Source organism: Salvelinus alpinus, chromosome 34 (assembly GCF_045679555.1).
Source record: "Salvelinus alpinus chromosome 34, SLU_Salpinus.1, whole genome shotgun sequence".
In the NCBI taxonomy this organism is placed as follows: domain Eukaryota; kingdom Metazoa; phylum Chordata; class Actinopteri; order Salmoniformes; family Salmonidae; genus Salvelinus; species Salvelinus alpinus.
This window is the reverse complement of record NC_092119.1, coordinates 2,872,308-2,889,473: the sequence shown is the minus strand read 5'-3', so window position 1 is coordinate 2,889,473 and position 17,166 is coordinate 2,872,308. Positions and strand designations below refer to the sequence as shown.

The window sequence follows — 17,166 nt, the reverse complement described above, 5'->3', positions numbered from 1 at the left end:
TGAGCTAGCTAGCTTGTTTTATGACCAGCACTGTAGGTGCGAGAGGCAACTTGACCAGCATCATAGCATACGTATCGATGAATCGGTGTGACATACGATTGATATTGTAATCAATGTGTAATAACTACGTGAAAAATGAATGAACGCGTTCAATTATTATGTGACGTGCAGTCATATTCAGGTCCTGATTGGTCAACAAGCTTATTTGACAGGTCAAATCGTGTTATTTGACGTGTATTTTTTTTTTTTTTACACGCAAAGACCCAAACGGCGTTCCATAGTTTCATTCCGTTTGCTTCGGTGTGTTTCCTAGTGAATACACCCCTGGTAACTGACAGGTTGTTGTTGTGATGGGGCTGACTTGTAGTTGTTTCTGTGTCCTGTTGCGTTTTAGCAGCAGAACTTTAAACAGAGAGTTGTGGCCCTGCTGAAGAGGTTTAGAGTCTCAGACGAGGTAACTAACGTTAAATCTGTCCATATCACTCGACACTTCTTAGGTCCTTTTTAATTCCTTTTCTCATTGGTTTCATGCAACTGTTAAAAATCTGTTCTCCTGTGTGCCCTCTCTCACCCTCTCACTCTCTCTGACTCTCCCCCTCTCCCACTCTACCTCCCCACCTGTCTCTCTTCCCCCCTCTACTTCTCTACCTCCCCATCTGTCTCTCTCCCTCCCTCCCTCTACTTCTCTACCTCCCCACCTGTCTCTTTCTCTCTCTCTGTGTGTGTGTGTGTGTCTCTCTGAATGTTCCAGGTGTTGGACTCGGAGCAGGACCCGGCTGAGCCCCCTCCAGAGGTAGAGGAGGATCTGGACCTAGAGAGTCTGGAGTTTGAGAACCCCAGTGACAGTGGACCAGAACTAGACGATGACGACAGTGTCCTCAGCACCCCGAAACCTAAACTCAAGTGAGTCGGACTAGTTTTCAGTTTGTACTTACACTATATACAAAAGTATGTGGACACCCCTTAAAATTTGTGGATTCGGCTATTTCAGCTATACCCGTTGCTGACAGTTGAATGAAATCGAACACACCGCCATGCAATCTACATAGACAAACATTGGCAGTAGAATGGCCCGTACTGAAGGGCTCAGTGACTTTCAACGTGGCACCGTCATAAGATGCAACCTTTCCAACAAGTCAGTTGGTCAGAATTCTGCCCTGCTAGAGCTGTCCCGGTCAACTGTAAGTGCTGTTATTGTGAAGTGGAAACGTCCAGGAGCAACAACGGCTCAGCCGGGAAGTGGTAGGCCACACAAGCTCACAGAACGGGACCGCCGAGTCCTGAAGCGCGTAAAAATCTGTCCTCGGTTGTAACCCTCACTACCAAGTACCAAACTGCCTCTGGAAGCAACGTCAGCACAATAACTGTTCATCAGGAGCTTCATGTAATGGATTTCCATGGCCGAGCAGCCTCACACAAGCCTAAGATCACCATGCGCAATGACAAACATCGGCTGGAGTGGTGTAAAGCTCGCCGCCATTGGACTCTGGAGCAGTGGACACTCTCTCTCTGGAGTGATGAATCACCCTTCACCATCTGGCAGTCCGACGTATTGATCTGGGTTTGGCTGATACCAGGAGAATGCTACCTGCCCTAATGCATAGTACCAACTGTAAAGTTTGGTGGAGGAGGAATAATGGTCTGGGAAAATGTTTCATCGTTCGGGCCCCTTAGTTCCAGTGAAGGGAAATCTTAACGCTACAGCATACAATGACATCCTAGACGATTCTGTGCTTCCAACATTGTGGCAACAGTTTGGGGAAGGCCCTTTCCTGTTTCAGCATGACAATGCCCCCGTGCACAAAGCTAATTTACACACATGGTTTGTTGTGTATATGCCTGTGTACGTGTATTAAGTTGCTATCACTCAGATTTATATAGTGCTTTTTCAATCAGCTCCAAATGTTACAGCAAATGCATTTAAACATTTGTTTTATACATTCATGATGTTTTCACTTGTGTTAAAGACACTATTTTCGTATTGCAGGCCATATTTCGAGGGCCTTTCTCTCTCCAGTTCTCAGACAGAGATCGGCATCCACACCAGCCCGGTTAGTAACACAGAACCACCCAGCCCGGTTAGTAACACAGAACCACACCAGCCCGGTTAGTAACACAGAACCACCCAGCCCGGTCAGTAACACAGAACCACCCAGCCCGGTTAGTAACACAGAACCACCCAGCCCGGTCAGTAACACAGAACCACCCAGCCCGGTCAGTAACACAGAACCACCCAGCCTGGTTAGTAACACAGAACCACCCAGCCCGGTTAGTAACACAGAACCACCCAGCCCGGTCAGTAACACAGAACCACCCAGCCCGGTCAGTAACAGACAGAACCACCCAGCCCGGTCAGTAACACAGAACCACCCAGCCCGGTCAGTAACACAGAACCACCCAGCCCGGTTAGTAACACAGAATCACCCAGCCCGGTTAGTAACACAGAACCACCCAGCCCGGTTAGTAACACAGAACCACCCAGCCCGGTCAGTAACACAGAACCACCCAGCCCGGTCAGTAACACAGAACCACCCAGCCCGGTCAGTAACACAGAACCACCCAGCCCGGTTAGTAACACAGAACCACCCAGCCCGGTTAGTAACAGAACCACCCCAGCCCGGTTAGTAACACAGAACCACCCAGCCCGGTCAGTAACACAGAACCACCCAGCCCGGTCAGTAACACAGAACCACCCAGCCCGGTCAGTAACAGACAGAACCACCCAGCCCGGTCAGTAACAGAACCACACCAGCCCGGTTAGTAACAGAACCACACCAGCCCGGTTAGTAACACAGAATCACCCAGCCCGGTTAGTAACACAGAACCACCCAGCCCAGTTAGTAACACAGAACCACCCAGCCCGGTCAGTAACACAGAACCACCCAGCCCAGTTAGTAACACAGAACCACCCAGCCCAGTCAGTAACACAGAACCACCCAGCCCGGTCAGTAACACAGAACCACCCAGCCCGGTCAGTAACACAGAACCACCCAGCCCGGTCAGTAACCCCATCAGTAATAAGTGGTAACTATTCTCCTCCATTGTTGTCCCTGAGTTTTAACTCCCTCTCTTCTGTTCTCCCTCCAGATGGAACCGGACCAGACTAAGAGCAGCGGAGCCACGTTCCAGATGGACAGTGTCTCAGAGAAGGGCTCATTTGTAACTATTATCTATTATGTTATCCTAGAAAACGCTCATAAGCCTTGTCTCTGTTTTCATTTAAATTCAGTTTAATACAACTTTATTTACCCCCTACAGGGGCAATTAAAGGCCCAGTCAGTTTACAAATATCACCCCCTACAGGGGCAATTAAAGACCCAGTCAGTTTACAAATATCACCCTCCTCAGGGGCAATTAAAGACCCAGTCAGTTTACAAATATCACCCCCTACAGGGGCAATTAAAGACCCAGTCAGTTTACAAATATCACCACCTCAGGGGCAATTAAAGACCCAGTCAGTTTACAAATATCACCCTCTCAGGGGCTATTAAAGACCCAGTCAGTTTACAAATATCACCCCCCTCAGGGGCAATTAAAGACCCAGTCAGTTTACAAATATCACCACCTCAGGGGCAATTAAAGACCCAGTCAGTTTACAAATATCACCACCTCAGGGGCAATTAAAGACCCAGTCAGTTTACAAATATCACCCTCTCAGGGGCTATTAAAGACCCAGTCAGTTTACAAATATCACCCTCCTCAGGGGCAATTAAAGACCCAGTCAGTTTACAAATATCACCCCCTCAGGGGCAATTAAAGACCCAGTCAGTTTACAAATATCAACATGCTCCAAGTATACAGTGTACAAACAGACATCACATCCCCAAAACAATACATTGTCCCTGTCTTTGCTCCGTCCCAGCAGGAGGAGCAACCAGAGGCAGTGACCCCCACGACAGAGCTGGAGATGGACAACATGGACACCTTCCTGGAGAAGCTGCCCCCTACTGGCAAGATGAAGAAGACCGAGTCCCTCATCATCCCTTCCAACAGATGGTAAATACTGTCCGACTCTCTCAGTTCATCCTTACGCCATTCCCCCCACGCATCCTGTCTCCTCGCCTCCTGTCTCCTCGCCTCCTGTCTCCTCCGCCTCCTGTCTCCTCGCCTCCTGTCTCCTCGCATCCTGTCTCCTCGCCTCCTGTCTCCTCGCCTCCTGTCTCCTGGTCTCCTGGCATCCTGTCTCCTCGCCTCCTGTCTCCTCGCCTCCTGTCTCCTCGCCTCCTTATTGGAGGAGAAAGGTCCATATGGTCCTTTTCTTTAAAACCTTCTTCTCCCAATGTGTTTTGAAAAGGAAGTGAGAAGACCGGGATGCAAGGAATCTAGGAAGGATTAATTGCTGAGTGTCTTCTCAACTTCAGTTTGTTCAGTCCAGGGTTCAGTTTGTAGGAAACCAGTCGACCCATTCAAATGTTGGGAACATACAGTATATGCATCACTTTCCCCCTACCTACATGTAAAAATAACCTCCCACTACCTCCCCTCCACCCCTACCTACATGTAAAAATACCTCCCACTACCTCCCCTCCACCCCTACCTACATGTAAAAATAACCTCCCCTCCACCCCTACCTACATGTAAAAATAACCTCCCCTCCACCCCTACCTACATGTAAAAATTACCTCACCCCCCACCTCCCCCCTACCCTGCATCCCCCTCAAGCTGGCCATGCTCTGTCCTCATTGTAGTGTCCGTTCTCATGTCTTCCCCAGGCAGGAACCTAAGTTGGCGGGGAGGAGAGGGAGGAGTACATCCCTAAAGGAGCGCCAGCCCAACAGACCACAGAACGAGAGAGCCAACAGCCTGGATAACGAACGCTCCCTCGACACACACTGCCATCTACAGGTAGGAGGAGGAGCAGACTGTAAATAAAATCACATTGTCTCTCTGGTGAAGCACCGGTGGGGTTGTATTAGTACGATCGCTGGCCAATCAAGTCAGAATACCGAGTCTGTAACTTTAATATATAAATGTTTCTAGTGATTGTGTCTTGGATGTGAGATGAATTTACTATTCCAAATGGCCTTCTTTTCGATGTCTTCCATAAGTATATTCCCCGTCCCCAGATCCCCAGGAAGACCGTGTATGACCAGCTCAACCACATCCTGGTGTCTGATCACCAGCTACCTGACAGCATCATCCTCATCAACACATCTGATTGGCAGGGCCAGGTAAGAGACAGGAAATGACATAGAGAAAGTGAAAACGTTGGGCGATCACTCTTTGTCTCCATGACGACCGAAAGGGAACAATAGATTATAATGACGAATAACTTAAAACTTTTACTTTCTCTTTAACAACCACTTATTCTCACATTACATTTCTCTTCGGCCGTCTCTATCTCTCGTTTTTATTTTCTCTTTTCTCAGACAGTTTCTATTCTCTTCCGTCCGTTGTTTCAGTATCTGTCAGGTGTTCTCCAGAGCCACCACCTCCCGGTGGTGTGTACCTGTACTACAGCAGACATCCAGGCCGCCTTCAACACCATCGTCTCACGCATTCAGAGATTGTAAGCCTCCTCTTTCACATTCTCATTGTAATAATAATATACACTACTTAGCAGAAGATTTTATCCAAAACAACTCACTGTTCATACATTATCAGTGTGCGTCTGTGAATCCCTGAAAGACTTGGAACACAACCTGGGCATTGCTCGCAGCGTCACACTCTTGTAGTCGTAGTTTCTGAGCCAATCCTCTCTCGTACATGTTATTTATTTAGTATTGTAGCTATAAGTCCTCTGTTACAGGTTGTTAATATGTTTGTCTCCTTGCTGTAACATGATGTTTCCTATGTAGCTGTAACTGTAACAGCCAGACGCCCATCCCCATAAAGATAGCTGTGGCTGGGGCCCAACACTACCTCGGTGCAGTCCTCAGACTGTTTGTAGACCACCTCTCTTACAAGACCCCTGATTGGCTGGGCTACATGAGGTTCCTGATCATACCACTAGGTGAGAGATATGGGGGGGGGGGGCAGTCATTCACACCACACCTTGTAGTTTGAATATAACCTAATGTTTGTTCATTTTAGGGTTACAAAATTCTCTAAAAGTTTCTCTACACTTGTGAATGTTGTCTGGGATTTTGCAACCTTAGTTTAGTTTTTTTCTCTAAAGATAGTATGATATTTTTAATGAATTATGCGTTTTAAGAGAGTTCGTACGAGAGTTCTTACTAGTCGTATCAGTGATTTGACATCTCTCCTCCTTTTGATTGTGTACAGGATCTCACCCGGTCTCCAAGTACCTGGGTACCATCGACTATCGATACAACAGTTTATTCCAGGATACAGCGTGGAGGGACCTCTTTCACAAGCCAGAAGCTCCAGTCATAGGTACGACAGGGTTAAACACACACGAGGGTTTGCAAAATTCTCTTAACTTTATTAAAATACCCTCGGTTTTACAGAAATCCTGGTTGGCGGATTCCTGGATTTCCTGCTAGTTCCCCTTTCCAACCGGGAATTTCGCAACCCTAACACACATCTAAGATGTATCTATACTATGGTGGAAACAGAATAGTGTGTGTGTGTGTGTGTGTGTGTGTGTGTGTGTGTGTGTGTGTGTGTGTGTGTGCACGCGAGTCTGTGAGCTGTGGAAAGAATTTACTCTTGAAGACATTAAAACAATCCAATCAGTCACTCCTGTCATGTTGGTGTACAGTGCAGGAGAGTCCAGATGTGGTTTCCAGGGTAACCCAGTATATTGTCGGGGCCAACGGAGTTCACCAGCTCCCCATCGCTGAGGCCATGCTCACATACAAACAGAAGAGGTAAGATAGGGCAACATCTCACACACACACACACACACACACACACACACACACACACACACACACACACACACACACACACACACACACACACACACACACACACACACACACACACCATGGTGCCATTTTCATAGTGCAACAACCGGTTATAATCTGGCAGCATGATTTAATCAGAAACATTTCCTCAACAATGTGGATTATAAAGAGGCGGCTATTTGTGTGTTGCTCAGTTTACTAAACTGTAGTTAAATATCTGCCTTTGTTGAAGAAAAGCTTCAGATTAAAATCACGCCGCCCAGATTATCACAAGGTATTTTTTTGGCACTTTGTTTGCACAAATTTTTTGCAGTAGGAAAACTGCTTAATTAACTGCTAATAACATTCCTGATAAGTGTTATAATAATTAATAACATTCCTGATAAGTGTTATAATAATTAATAACATTCCTGATAAGTGTCATTGATAATTAATAGCATTCCTGATAAGTGTTATAATTATTAATAACATTCCTGATAAGTGTTATAATTATTAATAACATTCCTGATAAGTGTTATAATAATTAATAACATTCCTGATAAGTGTTATAATAATTAATAGCATTCCTGATAAGTGTTATAATAATTAATAACATTCCTGATAAGTGTTATAATAATTAATAGCATTCCTGATAAGTGTTATAATAATTAATAGCATTCCTGATAAGTGTTATAATAATTAATAACATTCCTGATAAGTGTTATAATAATTAATAACATTCCTGATACGTGTTATAATAATTAATAGCATTCCTGATACGTGTTATAATAATTAATAGCATTCCTGATAAGTGTTATAATAATTAATAACATTACTGATAAGTGTTATAATAATTAATAGCATTCCTGATAAGTGTTATAACTATTACACAGCTAACAGTAGTGGTTGTAGTTCTGGGGCCTGACCAGGTTACACAGCTAACAGTATTGGTTGTAGTTCTGGGGCCCATCCAGGCATTATTATATACTGTTTGAGTTTAGGGGGTGTGTCACAATAGCGATCAGTTGAACCACCTTTGCAGTAAAATATTTTTACACAACCATTCGTTTCATAAAATGGGAGACATAAGAGATGTGAAAAAAACAAGGTTGTGTTTTGTTCTATCTCAGGTAGGGGTCGTCTCAACAACTAAAGCCCTTTTTGAGGATTGGCCAATAGCCTTACTACCCATCATGGGGTTGTTGAAGCCTCTGGTCTCAGTAGATAAGACACTAGACAATCCCCTCTTCCATCCTGATAGGTTGGAACTTCTGCACATGCTCACTCTGTGCCTGTCCCCCCCCCCCCATGTCTCCTGTCTGTCCCCTGGTACTACATCACTCTGTGCCTGTTTCCCCCCCCATGTCTCCTGTCTGTCTGTCTCCTGGTATTACAGCCCAGACGAGGACTCTTGTCAGAAGTTTATCCCCTTTATCGGGGTAAGTGGTTTTTCCCCTTTTTCCACCTAATCTAAAGAAGGATATGTTCTTTTCCTTGAACCTGATCGTCGTGTCCTTGAGTCCATACTTTTTCACTCTGACCTCTGCCCTCCCTCCCCAGATGGTGAAAGTTGGACTGGTGGAACAGTCATCAGCAACTTCAGGTTAGTCATGAGGTGTGGGGTTTTCACGCCAATATACAATAAAGTAACCAATGTGTCAACAACACGTCGTTGTACGTACTACTTTCATGTCAACACTGAGAACTTGTTGGATGTGATACTGTAGTTATACAGTACTTATAGGTGCTGATTTCCTGAGCACCAATTAAACCTAATCCTGTATATTTAATCTAGGTTTACTCTGTGTCCAATCATCTGACCCCTAATCTTAACCTGTCAGTCTATCACTTGTTGTAATTGTACCCTCTGTCCCGATGATGATAATCCCTGTGTATTTATCAGGTGACTCGGACGATGCAGCTCCCATGGCGACAGCCCTCCTCTCCTCCAACCCTCCTCAGGTGTCCCCCGCCCTGAAGGAAGCCACGCCCACCCCTCCCTCCTCCCCCTCTGTCAACACAAGCTTCAGCTCATACAGGTACAGCTAACAAACGGACACAACACTTGGTTCAGGTGTACAGGTACAGCTAACACACGGACACAACACCTGGTTCAGGTGTACAGGTACAGCTAACACAGGGACACAACACCTGGTTCAGGTGTACAGGTAACACACCTGTTTCAGGTGTACAGGTAACACACGGACTCCTTCTAGAGGAGTAGAGAAGATAAATGTCTGGGGGTTCAATAGACTGATTATGGCTTCCATATTGTTCATTTAGCTAACATTTGATTTTCTACCTCTTCATCTCGTACTATTCTCTTCATGTCTCTCTTCCTCTGCTGGGTATTGTAGTTCTCCTCAGGGGGAGCTGATGGGACTACAGGTGGACTACTGGGTGGCTCCGTCCCCGGCTGACAGGAAGAGAGACGTGGAGAAAAGGGACTCGTCTTCCTCTAAGAACACTCTGAAGTGTACGTTCCGCTCGCTGCAGGTCAGCAGGCTCCCCCAGGCCGGGGCCCAGCCACAGCCCGCCATGTCCATGACTGTGGTCACGAAGGAGAAGAACAAGAAGGGTGAGGGCACATACAATGGTTATATTGTATCTTTGTGAATGAGTCGTGGGGTTGACTTGTAGTACTCCTTATGAAGGTCCGCTGCACTCAGACACACTAGTGTAGGGTCTCTCTGTAACACTCTCTTTAATGAATGGACTCACTCCTGTATATATATATTCTTATCTTGATAGTGAAGCTATTGGAAAGACAGAAATTAAATCACAATTATCTAGAAATGGAAAGCCTAAATCCTAAAACTTGAGTTTAGGCCGAATCCTAACTTTTGCTAAAAACGTATCCGTCGTCATCGTTGATTGTGATGATTAGCATTCACATCTTAAAGTTAGGAATCCGAACTCTTCTGTTCCCTCTCCTTCTCAGTAATATTCCTGCCAAAGAAGACTAAAGACAAGGATGTGGAGTCTAAGAGCCAGGTGATCGATGGCATCAGTCGACTGATCTGCACTGCCAAGCACCAGCAGACCATGCTGAGGGGTAAGACACCTTATCTCTGGACTCAAAAACAACCAAATCTCTTGTTATATTAACTGGTGTGTGTTTACATCTGTCTTGTTTTAGACCACCTTGTCTTTAACAGATGCTAACAAGTCTTATCTGATCCAGGTATTACATAGATAACCTTGAACAAAGCTTAGTATAACAACTTGTAATTGTAAGGTATTACATTCTGTGATTCGGGATTATTTCTAGATCATATTTTTTTTGGTCTATTATTTTCTTCCAGTGCTGATTGACGGCGTGGAGTGGAATGACGTCAAGTTTTTCCAGTTGGCGGCACAGTGGTCGTCACACGTCAAACATTTCCCCATCGGGATCTTTGGACACAGTAAAGGGCCTTACTAACAAGCGACGGGTTACCATAGTAGCGGCACCGTTACCATAGAGACTCATCTGTAACAGAGGACAACGCCCCCTTACTCATGTGCCAATAGCTTTTATAATGGCCAACCCCCCCCCCCCCCCCCTCCCGCACATCTTAGACTGGTCCCAGATCTGTCTAACTCCTATGGTCATTGTCAAGCCAAACGTTGGCAAGGCAGCACAAACAGATCTGGGACCAGGCTACACACATCTGCCCACCCCACTGTCTTAATTTAAGCCCCAGATTTTACCTATTGTTTATATTTCTGTGTTTGTTGTTGTGTTTATTATAAAAGTTCCCAAGGCAACGCTGTCATAAGGAGATTTGGTTCTCACCAAGCTTTTTTTTTAAAAATCCTGCTGATTTTCTAGAGACTTTTGAGGAAGTAAAAGACGAGCGGAAACCTAATTAAATAAATAGTTTGAAAAACTCATAACTAGCGATGCATAACATTTCGGCACCCTCCCTCCCCTCCTCTTTGCTTTTTATTAATGTGGCAAAGATAGATTGTATCAAACAATTTGCCAGGCACAATTTAACAAGATAAGTCCTAGTCAAGATCACTTTGTAACCAAAAGGCCCTGAAACGATGGAAGATGGACAACACATAAAAGATGACTTATCTTGTCATCCTTGGAGGAAGTGGTCTGGATCCTGGACTGAAACCATTCTAGCGCACCCAGAGTCCTGGGGTGTATTCATTAGGAACCAAACATAACCAAACATAATGGAAAAACGGGAAAGGAACCTACCTGAATTTGTCCAAAAAAAGACAACTATTTCGTTGCTAAACGTTTTCCCCGTTGCACTGCGGTTTGCTACACTGTGCACTAATGAATACTCCCCTAAGGACAGTGGCTCCTGTTGTTGTAGCAGGCCACTGAGACCCTCTGCACTCATCGGAAGAAGACTAACATGCACAATAGACTTACTGTAGCCTGAAATCCAGACCTGTTCTGTGCTATTATTCCACTCTTTTTTTAAATCTCTGTGTCATATGTTTGGTGAATGACAAGGAGTGGAATGATGGCACAAACAGACTGATACCCAGGCTACATAATACTGTATATGTCCTGTACATCCAATCAATTATATGTAAACACAACTCATAATTGAGATGGAACTGACCCTGCACTAACTAATGGTTGGTGCATCTCTCTCTCTAACACTTTCTTTTTCACCTTCCCTTCTTTTGAAAGGGAGCAATGGGTGTGCCACCAGCAGAGAATATCTGATAACATATCCCCGTCCTCCTTTATCACCTCTCCCTCATCGGTCCCGTCCTCTCTTTATCTCACAGCAACCACACATCTTCTAGGCAGAATACTAGACAGACTGCAGCTCACTCATTTTCCTACTCCCAGAGCCGTGTGTGTTTAGAGAGTTGGGACATTGACGTTATCTGCATTGACGCATTTTTACATGACACGTCAACGTTCTATAGCAGCCATGTTTGCTCCTCCCCATTAACTTTACATACGGAATATTTAAATAATGCTATTCAACTGAATGTGTAGGATTAGAACAATATTCCAAATTGTAAAAGCCCAGCTTCTCTAAATGCAGTACATTCATAAAGTATTCAGACCTCTTGACTTTTTCCACATTTTGTTACGTTACAGCCTTATTCCTTCGACCTCATGGCTTGGTTTTTGCTCTGACATCCACTGTCAACTGTGGGACCTTATATAGACAGGTGTGTGCCTTTTCCATCATCTCAAGGATGATCAATGGAAACAGGATGCACCTGAGCTCAATTTTGAGTATTATAGCAAAGGGTCTGAATACTTATTTACATAAGATATCTGTTTTTTAATAGCAAACGTTTATAAATTTTTTTTCTATTTTTTTTTCGCTTTGTCATTATGTGTGTACATTGCTGAGGATTTGTATTTATTTAATCCATTTTAGAATAAGGCTATAACGTAACAAAATGTGGAAAAAGTCAAGGGGTCTGAATACTTTCCGAAGGCACTGTATTTGACTCTGTTTAGTTTGCTATTTACCTGCGCCTTATGATAATCTACTACTACTGCTACTACTTCATGAAAGAAGATGGGGTGGGACAACGTAAACTTGTTCGCAACGGTGTACCACTAATGAATACACCACTGATGCCAACTAGCTGTAGCTCACAAAAGGCACATAGACAGGCATTGTAATCTGTCATATTTCTGAGCTGAACAGACATAAATAAAAAAAATAGTATGGCTAATTTAAATGTGTGCATTAAAGCCATACAATAAAACCGCACTGCATTGTTGTGTAAGATCAGATCGTCCTTAATTTTTGCTTGATCTCTCAGATTCCACTCTGTAAAACACCGGTGCTATTTCAATACTCATTTAAAAACACTTCTAAAAACAGCCAGGCAGCCTAATATTACAGAAGTTAGAGAAGCTTTAAAACTGTAGCAACCAAATGACTCCTTATTTATTGAAGTATCATCAACCAATCCTTATGTAAATTTTTTTTTTACTAGTTATTACAATCCTTGGGTGATATTTTGTCAAAACACTATGAAATACATTATAGCCTACTGTTGTAGTAGCTATTTCATTGTGTGCCTAAAATGTAACCATTACCAAGATTATTTATTCTTGACGTACAGAAGTACCCCCGTTTTGATACAGCGATGAAATAGTTACCCAGGCTTGAAAGTGTGGCCGTAATAAACTGAACTAAAAAACTTTTTAGTATGTTGATGCCAGGTATCCATTCTTGCCAAGTTGAGGTTCTCTGGCTAGGTTCTATCTCTCCTTCAAGCTGAACGAATTTTTTTTTTAGTAGGTTGATGCCAGGTATCCATTCTTGCCAAGTTGAGGTTCTCTGGCTACCCCGCCGCCCACCCACCCCTACACAGTATACCAAGGGGAGAAATGTATTATTCCAAATAATCTATAACTCCTATGGTATACAATGGCTACGTCCCAATTATCTCTCCTTCATCCTGAAGCGCGCACTCATTCACTACTCTCCACAAATCTAAAACACGTTGGATTGGTGGAGGCATGGGTCGTTAGAGGGAGTTTACATATGCCAGTAATTTCCTTTCCAATCTATGAATGGAAGTGAACATTTCTGGAGAAAGGAGATGTTGGGACGCACGCCATGCTCTCCTCACAGCGGGGTAAATGGTTTGCTTTGTGAAGCCTCAAATGCTTCCTGTTGAACTGGCAACATTTGTGTTTCTTTCTTTGGCAAAAAGTAGAAGTATTTTAAGTTGTGTTATAAATATGGTCTTAAATATGAATGGAAGGTTCCCCTATTAAAATATAGTATTTTTTTTTAAGACTACCACTAATCCCAATGTCGGGAATAAAAAACTAGACTAAAATGTGTGCTTTTGATTTACTTATTTAAATGTGAAATGAATCTTTAATGGTTTTTTTTGCTGCAAATTCAATTGACAGTAATGTTTAATTTATTTTTATGGTAAGCCAACTTTGCCAAATGTGATATCATTAAAAAGTGCAGTGTATGGTTCAAGTGACGAATTATATCGGCGTATTATTTGGGAGGCAAATGTGTCAAAGTTGGCTAATTGTCTTGAATGGGTCAGCTGGCGTGTGATGACGTTCTGAGAGGCGGATCTAGGATCTTGAAGCGGGCAGAATCCAAGACTGTTCTCAGGGCAAGCCTGGTTGTAGTTATTGTAGATCTGTTCGAGTCGTCAGGGACAAATTTGGCATTTTAACTAACCATAAAATGTTCCTATTTCTAACCTGCAACGAAAATGTACTTCTGTTAGTCAAAATCGACAGACCTGCCCTGAGAGCAGTGTGAGTAGCCACTAATGCGATATATTGATTATCGTAAAAGTTAATTAAAACAAATGGCTTGTGTCTTCATTTAAGGTTAGGCTAGCCCAATTATGTACTCTTACTTCGGGATTTTGGCAATGACGTCCTTTACTTCCCCAGTCAGATTAACTCATGGATACCATTTGTATGTCTTTGCGTGCGGTTTGAAGGAAGTTGCTAACTTGTGTTAGCGCAATGACTGAAAGTCTATGGGTATTTGAGACTTCGTCATAGTGCTAACGCAAGTTAGCATTGGCTCACGAAACTACCTCTAACTTCCTTCATACTGGACAGGAAGTAGATACAGGTCCAATTACCGTATGTTATTTTAAGATGTAGTCTGGCTCTGGCAGCCAAATACTTTATCGAAACATTAATCGAGTCTCAATTGCGATACTGTTATAGAAACAAAGTCCTTTACTTTCATATCACATCAAAATAATTTCACAAATACAAAATATACACTTAGTGTTTTAACCAGCTTTATCACAGTTGCAGCCGACAGTATTTTTCAGTGACAACACGTTTCTGGCGGCCTTCCGTTACTACACACAGGTGTTTGGGAGCATGCCCTCTGTAACATCAAGATGAGGCCGTGTGGGAACCAGATAAATGTGTGTATCAATTTAACCTTTTAATTTTTATTTCTCCCCGATATGAAAGATTAAGATCCTATTCTTCGAAAAATGTTTAACGTCACATTTTAAGATCTAGATACATTTTCTAACCTCATTGGATTAAAGTTGTGTACCATATTACTTATTATAAATTGTGTAGGCGGGGTTTACGACTGTGGTAACTAGTGACGACTGAAGGGGAGCGGAACAGGAAGCGACTAGGACTACACGGAGAAGGCACTGCTGCTAACGACATCAACAGCATTACGCTCGGGATATCTCCCTTCTCCATAACGTAGGTTAGAGACAGACCGATTGCATATATGAACTTGGAAACATGTACAATTTGGGGTAATGAAGCGCACAATATCGGCTAAAGATAAAGTGCAACAAGTTGGTGAGGAATCGCAAGCTATCTTTCTGCTGTGTTTAGCTAACCAAGCTAGGTAGCGGCTACAGGAAAAATGAAGGAGGTGAAGGGTTGCGGTATGCGGTCCTCTGTGGGCTTTCTGTCTCAGAGAAGACTTTTCGGGAACCCGCTGATGAAGGAAGAATTCCAGAGACTCCGTTTGGCAGGATGCACAAGCCTTTACAAGAAGGATATGCTGGGACATTTCGGGTGTGTAAACGCCATAGAGTTTTCCAACAATGGAGGGGAATACCTGGTGTCCGGTAAGTTGGTGAATTGACCATCACTAGTTATGGAAGTTGTTAGCCGAGAAACTAGTGTGTTGACAGATTACAACTAGCTAGCACGTCAGATATCAAGCTTAGTTGGTTGAGATGGCGAATATGCACATTTTGCTCCCTATTCATCTATTGTCAACATGCAAATATTCAATTATGACCAGGAAAAAGACTGGCATGTACAGGCCAAGCCTGCATGCGTAAAACTGACAATCATGTTGGCTAACACTAGCAAATAAAACCTAAAGTTAGCTAGGTTAGCATGTTATCCAGCTGACAAGCTAACGTTACCACAACATGACCAAATATTTGTATCTGTGACATGACTGTAGCAGCTAGCTAGCTACACTACCTTCCTGCTCCTTCCTTTGATTGTGGGTTGATTCTCACGAAACTGACACTTGACTAAAAAAAAAGACAAGTTTTCCACCGTGATTTCTCTTGCTAAGATTAGGATCTGTATTTATATATTTCAAATTTTATTGGTCACATACACATGGTTAGCAGATGTTAATGCGAGTGTAGCGAAATGCTTGTGCTTCTAGTTCCGACCATGCAGTAATATCCAACGAGTAATCTAACCTAACAATTTCACAACAACTACCTTATACACACAAGTGTAAAGGATTGAATAAGAATATGTACATAAAAATATATGAATGAGCGATGGCCGAACGCTATAGGCAAGATGGTATAGAGTACACTATATACATATGAGATGAGTAATGTAGGGTATATAAACATTATATAAAGTGGCATTGTTTTACAGTGGCTAGTGATACATTTATTACATACATTTTTCATTATTAAAGTGGCTAGAGATTTTAGTCAGTATGTTGGCAGCAGCCACTCAATGTTAGTGACGGCTGTTTAACAGTTTGATGGCCTTGAGATAGAAGCTGTTTATGGATCAGATTTTAGACGTTTTACCAAATTTCCACAACTATCATTGTAAAAATTCTCATTACCCAACAGTTTTCGAAATCACTCAACTCATGATAAAGCCTAACACAGCACTGAAAACTAATTTATTTACAATTATTGACACTTTATTTTGTCATTTCTCAATACTGCAATAATTAATTGTGTATACATGTTATTTTTATGTACACGTATTTGGATAAATAAAAAGCATGCTAACACCGTAACCAAACTAGCCGCGCGCAAGTTGATTTTGTCAACCCACACCAAACGTGATCATGACACGCAGGTTGAAATATCAAAACAAACTGAACCAATTATATTAATTTGGGGACAGGTTGAAAAGCATTAAACATTTATGGCAAGCTAGCTAGCTTACAGTTGCTAGCTAATGTGTCCTGGGATATAAACGTTGTTACATACTTCTACAATTAATCCACACACAAAACGGTCAACCGAATCGTTTCCAGTTCTCTCCTCCTTCCAGGCTTTTTCTTCTTTGGACTTTATATGGTGATTGGCATCTAACTTTCATAGTTACCACGACGACCGACTGAAAGATGAACTGAGGTCGATCACCCATGTGGGTATAACCAATGAGGAGATGGCACATGGGTATCTGCTTCTATAAACCAACGAGGAGATGGGAGAGGCAGGACTTGCACACAGTGTTCAGGGTCAGAAATAGAACTGACTTCTATTTTAGCGCTTGGCAACCCAGACGCTCATTGGCGCGGCGAGCAGTGTGGGTGAAATAATTGAATAAAATCTATATGTTAAAATGTATTTTGCAATGCTGCGCACGCGACGCGAGCGGTGTGGTCAGCATGTAAGCGGGTTTCGGTAATGTGTTGCGTAGTTTGTCATAAAAACTACTGAGTTCTATTAGAGATTCAGTAACCCA

General features: G+C 43.1%; 2 protein-coding genes across 5 annotated transcripts in view; both read left to right on the top strand.

Annotated features, from left to right (window-relative positions):
- Positions 1-13,727, top strand: part of LOC139563403 (phosphofurin acidic cluster sorting protein 2-like) — a 170,785-nt gene extending 157,058 nt beyond the window's left edge. For 2 of the 3 annotated variants that reach the window (XM_071382044.1, XM_071382046.1), the window contains 17 exons: positions 395-454; positions 752-903; positions 1,988-2,051; positions 3,088-3,159; positions 3,863-3,996; positions 4,713-4,845; positions 5,067-5,171; positions 5,403-5,509; positions 5,799-5,953; positions 6,226-6,336; positions 6,665-6,773; positions 8,188-8,230; positions 8,352-8,394; positions 8,695-8,830; positions 9,149-9,369; positions 9,733-9,846; positions 10,097-13,727. In XM_071382044.1, coding sequence (XP_071238145.1) covers positions 395-454; positions 752-903; positions 1,988-2,051; positions 3,088-3,159; positions 3,863-3,996; positions 4,713-4,845; positions 5,067-5,171; positions 5,403-5,509; positions 5,799-5,953; positions 6,226-6,336; positions 6,665-6,773; positions 8,188-8,230; positions 8,352-8,394; positions 8,695-8,830; positions 9,149-9,369; positions 9,733-9,846; positions 10,097-10,215 — 1,878 coding nt within the window. In that variant the 3' untranslated portion in view covers positions 10,216-13,727. The remainder of the gene's footprint in view (positions 1-394; positions 455-751; positions 904-1,987; positions 2,052-3,087; positions 3,160-3,862; positions 3,997-4,712; positions 4,846-5,066; positions 5,172-5,402; positions 5,510-5,798; positions 5,954-6,225; positions 6,337-6,664; positions 6,774-8,187; positions 8,231-8,351; positions 8,395-8,694; positions 8,831-9,148; positions 9,370-9,732; positions 9,847-10,096) is intronic. The other variant, XM_071382045.1, reaches the window with a different exon arrangement.
- Positions 13,728-13,849: 122 nt separating this feature from the next.
- Positions 13,850-17,166, top strand: part of LOC139563404 (DDB1- and CUL4-associated factor 5-like) — a 32,479-nt gene continuing 29,162 nt past the window's right edge. For both annotated transcript variants that reach the window (XM_071382048.1, XM_071382047.1), the window contains exons 1-2: positions 13,850-14,651; positions 14,815-15,326. In XM_071382048.1, coding sequence (XP_071238149.1) covers positions 15,119-15,326 — 208 coding nt within the window. In that variant the 5' untranslated portion in view covers positions 13,850-14,651; positions 14,815-15,118. The remainder of the gene's footprint in view (positions 14,652-14,814; positions 15,327-17,166) is intronic.